The sequence below is a fragment of the Solanum pennellii genome, chromosome 7 (genome assembly GCF_001406875.1).
Source record: "Solanum pennellii chromosome 7, SPENNV200".
NCBI lineage: Eukaryota > Viridiplantae > Streptophyta > Magnoliopsida > Solanales > Solanaceae > Solanum > Solanum pennellii.
The window spans coordinates 75,865,053-75,874,101 of NC_028643.1; the positions used below are offsets into that span (position 1 = coordinate 75,865,053).

Below are 9,049 nucleotides of genomic sequence, written 5' to 3' on the forward strand. Positions count from 1 at the left end.
ATAATATATGGTTTAATTATATAAAAGTTTACATTGCTAACTTTTTTTAAAAGACTGACTTGAAAATTTTGAAAGGTTAAAAGCAAAAAAATATATATATATCAATTAAAAGGTCAAAAGTGTTATCAACAAGCACTAAGGAAGGTGTTGCTTGATTTTAGAAAAAAAGAAGAAGATATATATAACATTCAGTTTCACGTCCCATGTAGAGAGGTACACTCAATCTACATCGCATTATATAATACTTTGAGTGTGGTTAATTCATACATCTATATAAATATTTTTTAAAAAATAAAATAATATAAGACTTATATAGAATCTCGGAGGGGGTAGGGGTTGACGTGAACCTAGATACGCCCCTAAAAAATAGTCTAAAAATACTCTTAACATGGTTTGCTTCTAACTTTGAATTTCTAGTAAGAAATTTTTGAGTATGTACAAAAACTTAAACAAAAATAAAGCTCATCTTATATGTAGCTTCTATTTCTTTTTAAATATCAATATGAAATTTTGTTTACACGTAAAACGGTTTTTCTATATAACATGGCTTATAAATGGCACATAAACTCATCCTTTCCTTCTCAATTAGTAACCTTTTCCCTCTCCATTTCTCTTCATAAGAAAAATGGTTGTACTAATCTTTTTTTTAGCTTTATTAGTGATCATGATATGGATGTGGAGAATGGTGAATTGGGTGTGGATTAGACCAAGAAAAATAGAGAAGTGCTTTAGGAAACAAGGATTGAATGGACATCCTTATAGAACATTATATGGAGACACAAAGGAGATGGCTAAGTTGACTAAACAAGCAAAACTTAAACCAATGAAGCTCACTGATGACATTCTCACTAGAGTCCTCCCTTTCTATCACTATACTCTCAATAAGTATGGTAAGATCCACCTTTATTTTTTCCTTGAGTTTTTCCTCTTTGCCTAGACTTACATATTCCCTATGGGATTATGTGATTATGCTGGTGTTCGAATTAGTTTACACGCATCTTAATTAAATTTTTGGCACCTTACGGGCATCTTAATTAATTTTTTGGGCACCTCACTATCTCTTACCAACAATTCCTTGTTATCTCCCACCAGCAAATGCGTCGCATCACCATATTAAGTAACTTTATTTATCAACATTTGAACAGATAAAAACAAATCATCTAGAATAGATTCGTGAAATTTCATAATTCTCAACTTAATTCATTGACTACTGGACTACGTGACTAGTTATAGGTAAATCTCATGATAGCATTAATTGATCAGCTGATGAAAATTGTAACTAACCTAGTATAATAACATGTGTAACAAGTTATACTAGGCTGAGAGGGGGTAAAAATCTTTATTTACATTCTCATGCATATATTAGAGTACTTGTATAAATCCTTTAATTTAGAAAATAAGAAAGTGAAAATCAGGTATATGAAGAAAAAAATAACTTTTTCATTCAAATGAGATGTATGCAATAATTAAGGTGAAGAGATGATTCTTACAAGTACCAATTTGAGCATGGAAAATGATATCAATCTGTGTGCTTTCATTAAGCTCTAGATATGGTTGATTAATATGCAAAAAAAAAAAAGTATATCAAATATGAAGCTAGTTATATTTTTAAAATGAAGAGAAAAAAAGAACAAAGGACCAACTTGTTGTAAAATATATTTAGAGATCTATATTAGTTGCAGAATATTTATTTTCTTTCTACTCTAAAATATTCTAGAAATATAATTGCAGAATATTTTCTTTCCTTCAAGTTTAAGATCTACATTATATAAATTCTGTAATTTTTTTTTTTTTAATTAGCATTAATAAGAAAAACAACAATTTATCTTATGCCACTTTACCTAGTAATATACTCTTTTATTTTCAATTTATGCTATGACTTACTATCATTTATTCTTTTATACTCCATGTTATACTAATTAGTAGCTTATTCTACCATGAAAAGATGTAATTCAAAACAACTGTTTTTCCTTAACCAGAGGTCTAGGGTTCATGGAGCCCTATGTGCGTAGATATGTAATAGTGATAATATTTTTTAGGGAAAATTACACGAATAAGCAAATTTATACTATTTAATTATTCATCATAGCTATAGTTTGCTATAATTACCACTCGCGACTAACATTATACATTAATTATGTGGGCTGACTTTGTGTTTGTATAATTAGTCATGTTTATATATGTATAATTCGCCAGGATATACAAATAAATATGTATAATGTACATTTTTTAGCCTATATACATATACGATTCACCTCTCTCCCACTCTCTGCCCTCTCTCGCTCGCCTCTCTCCTCCCTCTCTCTCTTCTCTCCTCCCTCTCTTAATCTCCTTGCCATTTATACAAATGTATATGTAATATATAGTTATATACAATTATATACATATATAATTCACCTCTCTCCCACTCTCTACCCTCTCTCAATTGCCTCTCTCGATCTCGCTCGCCTCTCTCCTCTCTCTCCCAGTCTCGCTCGCCTCTCTCCTCCCTCTCCCAATCTCTCTTGTCATATATACAATTACATATGTATAATATATAATTATCTAACCAATTACATATACAATTCACCTTTCTCCCACTCTTTTCCCCCTCTCTCGTGCCTCTCTCCTCTCTCTCCAAGTCTCGGTCGCCTCTCTCCTCCAAATAACATGTAGTTACAAATTGTAATTGTCAAACTATAGCTATAGAGAGTAATTATTTTTAAGTGGCTATATGTGAAAGTTTTCCTAATTTTTATTTGTGGGGAGAAACAAACATGTACTCCCTCCGTTCATTTTTATTTGTCATATAGCGTTTTTTGAAAATCAATTTGACTAAGTTTCAAAGTTAATTTAGATTACATTAATTCGATATTTTAAATAAACAATTTAAATATTCAAAAACTATACAAAATGTACTATAAATTGCAATCTTTTGTATATCAAAATTAAAAATATATCGTAGAATGTTAGTCAAAATTTTTATAATTTAATTTTAAAAAATGAAAAGTACGACAATTAAAAATGGTGATAGTATAAATTAGAGGGAGAATTAAATAGTTGTGTAATGAAAATAGGGAACTTGTGGGAGTATAGCTTATTATCAATTTAATTTTTTCTAAAAATATATAAATGGAATATATAATTGTTATTTATGCGTGTTTCCCGGTAGGAAATGAGATCTTTTAATTTTTATATATACGTGGTCCTATAAATACATCCAATCATCAACCATCTTTGTTTGTGGTCCATTTTATTTGTGTTTTTTTAAAAAGTTAGGGTTCAAATTCAGGATCGTTTTTTGACGTGTGTCATAAGATTATTCGAGTTTACAGATGTTTTTGCTTATTTCTTCGTTTATTAAGATCCGTAAAATGTCTGAGTTATGTTTTTCTTAAATTTCGAATTTAAATTTTATGTACTGACATTGAGATATATTTTATTAAATTAATATAGTTTTATTTGACTTGTTATTTGCAAAATAGAATTACTTAAATTTTATCCTCATAAAAAAGAATACCAAAAATAGATTGAACCTTTGGAAGTACCATGCATGCACAAGCTGCACACACTCAAAATTATTTGATTTTTTAAAGAATTAAAATGAAGAAATAAGGGACTAAAATATATTTGTAAACTAGAAGAAGAGAAAGTAGTTATTACTCCTATATAACAACTATATGTAATAAAGGCATACTTTGACTTAATATTGTATGATGTAGTGATCAATGAGGTGTGATAAGATATATAAGTTCTCAGATTTAATCTTCTATAGTGACAATAAAATATTAGTGGGTGATTTCTTTCGGTAATATTTGTATTGATAGAAGATAGATATCTTATAAATTAATTAAGATACGTATAAGCTGAATCTAAAAAATAAAATGATTATTATGGAGAAGATGTCATCTACCAAATTTAGGGTGTAAGAGGCTCTTTTCTATATTGTTATTAATAGCAAATTAAATTACATATTTTGCATCCAAATGTTCCTCTCATGTGATTATAACTAGCTCTCTACATTATTTTATCATAGCCAATTTGTAATCTAATTTTGAATTGTCAACCTTTAAGAAAAAAGAATCAATTGCTAGAATTATGTTTATTCATTAATTAATCAGCACTAATAATGATTAAAGTGGATCAATTTAAATTTTCTTAATGAAAATCCTGACTTCGTTATCGCAGGAAATAATTGCTTCATATGGATAGGTCCAGAGCCTAGAATTTTGATAATGGAACCAGAATTAATAAGAGAAATAGTAATGAACAACAACATTTTCAAAAAACCAAAACCAACTCCATTGGTACAACTTCTTGTGAGTGGCATCTCAAGTTATGAGGATCAGAAATGGGCCAAGCACAGGAAAATTCTTAACACGGCATTCTATACCGAGAAGTTGAAGGTAAAGAGTATTAGTTGTTTGTCAAAATTCAAGTAAAATTAAAATAAATAAGTAATTATCTTCTTTCATTGAATAAATAACATGGTAATAGAGTAATTAATTAATAAGAACATGTGATAATGAGTTAGTGGATAAATAATGTAGTAAATTATAGATGAAGAATGATAAGAAATACAACTACTTTAGATCATCCTTAAATAGTGCTTTAGAAAAAAATTATAATATATAAAGTAATATAATACAATTAACTATTTTAATATTAAACTATACACTTCTCTAACATTTACTACGTATTTATTGATTTTTAAATTTTAAATCTATCTTTATAGTATGTTTCAATCAAATGTACACTTCACTAACAATTACTGCGTATTTACTGATTTAAATCTTGAATTTGTCTGTATGGTACGTTTTTTCGATTGGAATAAATCTTATAACATTTTTTTTCCTCTTGAAAATTGTATAGTGTATGGTGCCAGCAATGCACAAAAGTTGTGAGGATATGATGAACAAGTGGGAAATTCTAATTTGCAATAAAAATAAATCATGTGAATTAGATGTACATCCATATTTTGAAGATTTAACAAGTGATGTGATTTCAAGAACAGCATTTGGAAGTAGTTATCAAGAAGGGATGAAAATATTTCATCTTCAAAAAGAATTAGCTGAACTCACACGTCAAGCTTTCCAATCTGTTTATATTCCTGGATGGAGGTACAAAATTAGTTTAAATAATTTTCATACTAATAATAATATCTGCATATTGTAATTACCTGTTCTATCACCCTATCATGTCACTCGAAAAATATCTACTAGTAAGTTTACGATTTATAATCTCGAAAATAAGATATATTGTTTATTATATGAAATATAGGTAAGGATGATCTGATACTATAAAGTATCTCTATATGCGTAAACGATATATATAGCTTAAACTCTTGTACGTATATCCAAAGGTGTGACTTAGTGGTCTTAGGTTTAAATCCCAGTGAAAATAAAAGCACTTTGTGATTTAATATCATCATGTCTATTTAAACGCTATTAAATACAGTTATCTAATACTTGTATACGTGTGTAGACTTTAATAGCCTAAAAGATAACTCATGTAAAAGACAAATTTTTTTTTCGTTTTTTATTTGGTGTCTGATACACACACCAAAGTCCGACTCAATTCGAATTTGCCTTGGAAAGTCTCATTGGGGTAAAGCACTCTGGTTAAGCTTGTCACTCCACCACAATTCTTGTTGATCATATAAAAGACGGTTAACCTATTATAACAAGTTTCTCAATATTACATATAGTTATATTTTAGATGACCTGATTGTCAGTCTTATACACAAGTTATTGTGATAATTTCAACAGGTTTTTACCAACAAGAAGAAACAGAAGAATGAAAGGCATTGACAATGAACTAAAAGACACTTTAAGGAAAATTGTCAACAAAAGAGAAAGATCCATGAATTTGGGAGAAACTCAAGAGGATTTGTTAGGGATTTTATTGAAGTCCAATGTGAATGAAATTCAACAAAATGGGAGCAAATTTGGTATGACAACTGATGAAGTAATAGAAGAATGCAAACTTTTTTATTTTGCTGGCCAAGAGACCTCTTCAAAACTATTAGTTTGGACTATGGTTTTATTAAGTGTGCACCAAAATTGGCAAACTAGAGCTAGAGAAGAAGTTCAACAAGTCTTCCACAACAATAAACCAGATTTTGAAGGGTTAAAGCGTCTCAAAATTGTGAGTATAACAACCTTTCACATACTCTATTACTCTGTTCGTTTCGATTTGTTTGTTCGATTTTAACTTGACATAGAGTTCAAAAAGTAAGGAATACTTGTGAATTTTATGTTTAAAGATATGTCAATTATATTAAATACTTTTTTATCTAGAGGTATTAAACATATCATATGAAAAATTGAAAGAGAAAATACTAAATAGCCAAAAAAGAATTGGCCAGAAATTTTAAAAAAACATAATTTTTTTTACTTTGAAATATACCGATTTTTTTTTAAAAGGGTAAAAATATTTTAAAAGATAAAATAACATTCTGGCCAAATTTTTTTGCCAAAATGATTTTTCCAAATTGAAATTAAAGAGTTCTAAAAAAGGATAAAAGACGCTCTTTTTTAACTAGACTTAAAAAAAGGAACATACAACAATCAATTTGAAATGAATATCTCTTTATGGGTTAGGAGTGGTTGAAGAATAAGTAAGATCGAGATTTATGTGTGATTTAGTTTGACTGTGCACAAAATTTAAGAAATGTGAAAAAATTCAAAACTATGCTTAAATTAATGAATTTTTAAATAGAAAGTATATCTTTATAAACTTTTTGTCAGCATATGAACTTACATGACCACTACCAAACATGAAAATATGTCATTTTTCGGATATCGTCTAAAGTATCACATAAATTACTACAGATAGAAGTATAATATACAAAAGTTAATAGCCAAATTTGAACATGTACTGTTGAGAATCTAACATTTGCTTCAATTGTTTGTGTTAATATAAACAGGTTACTATGATTTTGAATGAGGTACTAAGGTTATATCCACCAGCACCATATTTCCTAAGAAAAGCAAATCAAGAAACAAAGCTAGGAAATATGAATATTCCATCTGAGGTTATTTTAATGATACCAACAATATTTATTCATCATAATGAAGAATTATGGGGGGATGATGTTAAAGAATTCAAGCCAGATAGATTTTCTCAAGGAATTGCAAAAGCAACAAAGGATAGACTTTGTTTCTTGCCTTTTAGTTGGGGTCCTCGTATTTGCATTGGCCATAATTTTGCTATGATGGAAACTAAAATTGCCTTAGCTATGATCCTTCAACGTTTTGCATTTGAGCTTTCTCCATCTTATACTCATGCACCTACTTATGTTGTCACACTTCAACCTCAATGTGGTGCTCACTTAATCTTGAAAAAGTTATAGGCAATACTGTTTGGATTCTTCAGAAATGTATTACTTTTGGTGGATCGGTTTTATTTACTTATTTTGAAGAATATTTTGAAGAATTTGAACATGTATTACAGGTCATGTATTATTCTGGATTTGTTATTATGAGTCATGTTTGCATTATTGTAAGGTTGTTTATATTATAAACTTTGACATGTTATTTACAACTTAGCTTTTAAATATAATTCTTCTTTTTGAAGAATTTTTAGCGCTAGTATAACAGCTTTTTGTTTTGGGTGAGTTTAAATCGACATTATTACTCAAAAACACTAGAAATATTGAAATAAATCACCCGAAATCTAAAATGACCCTTTCAGGTGGCCTAGTAATTTGGACTTAAGGATTTTCACATTGAGAGTCTTCAATTCAAAATCCTTGCCAGTGAAAGCAGGGGATGTGCGGATTACCTATCGGATGTGGTTAGAAGTAAGGATTTTAACTCTGCACACTCAAAGAATAGCGACTGCGAGTTTCCCTCGTTGTTAAAAAAAAAAATCTAAAATGTAAATAGGTGATTGGTTAAGAGTTTCAAAATCAAGCAATAAAATTCATAACATAATAACATGTCATTAAGAAAACTGAACGGCGTGTTATTAAAATTTTTGGGTTCATTAGTCAACCATTAGAAAACTTTGAATACAAATCCTTCTTTGTTAATTTGGTTTATTAAAAACATTTAAATCAGAAAAACTAAAAATACTTTATAACACAATGAGAAGATTTATCTATATTACTTACAAATGGCCTATCATATTTGGTAGCTTCAACTTAACAAAAACAATCTAGAGTTTGGCTCAGCTTAAAAGCTGATTTTGACTTATTTAACTGACAATACTCAAAATAACTTATTTTAAATTTAAAAAAAAATTATTTTAATGTTATTTTAAGTTGACTACATTTTTTATCTTTTTGTCGTTAATATTTTTATACAATCTCTAAATTATCCATATAAACCCTAACATTTCTTTTTTTCATTTTTCCCTTTTCAGACATAACAATTTCAGCATAACTGCTTATTTAAAAAATAAATTTACTTTTTTAAAGCTACTTTTATTAAGTCATCCAAACGGGCCTAAACAGAAGAGTTTAGTTAATATTCATTCAACCAAAACAAAAAATTAGAGTGAAACAATTAACAGATAGATTAACCTAATCTAATTAGGCACTAAGAATCTAAAGCTAAAATGTAGAGCAGAATCCGTGAATTAAAACACGATGAAGATTAAACACGACGAAGGAACGTGAAGAACCTTGAGACTGCCCTAATTTGCATATAGGCCGGGTGAAATTGAATTCCCACACATAAAAAAAAGGAACTCATTTGGATCGGCCGTAGAACTGAAAATAAAGAAAGAAATAACAAAGAAATGTGAGACCTTTCTCTACGGAAGCAATCGATTTGATAAAATACAATTGCAGAGATGAAGAAAGGACTGCTAATCAGTATATGCCCGCAACGGAACTAGAGCGCCATTGTTTCATAAGCTCGCTCTGATCTCTCATAGGCAATATTCTAAACCCTAGCTTCCATGGTCATTTATATAGAGTTTTATTTATTGGGCTTTAACAGCTTGGGCCTTATACTTTAGCCCATAACAGCTCATCTTTTCGAATTTTAACTACTTGTAGTACATAACAATGTTCTTTAATTTAGTCTCCATTGTAACCTTACGTGTGTATATATATAGGACA

General features: G+C 29.0%; 1 protein-coding gene across 1 annotated transcript; it reads left to right on the top strand.

Annotated features, from left to right (window-relative positions):
* Nucleotides 1–356: 356 nt before the first annotated feature.
* LOC107024463 (cytochrome P450 CYP72A219-like) lies at nucleotides 357–7,481 on the top strand. The gene is made up of 5 exons (XM_015225449.2): nucleotides 357–890; nucleotides 4,168–4,385; nucleotides 4,852–5,099; nucleotides 5,748–6,126; nucleotides 6,908–7,481. Exons 1-5 carry the CDS (start codon nucleotides 626–628, stop codon nucleotides 7,331–7,333), a joined length of 1,536 nt encoding a protein of 511 aa, XP_015080935.1. The 5' UTR covers nucleotides 357–625; the 3' UTR covers nucleotides 7,334–7,481.
* Nucleotides 7,482–9,049: the final 1,568 nt, after the last annotated feature.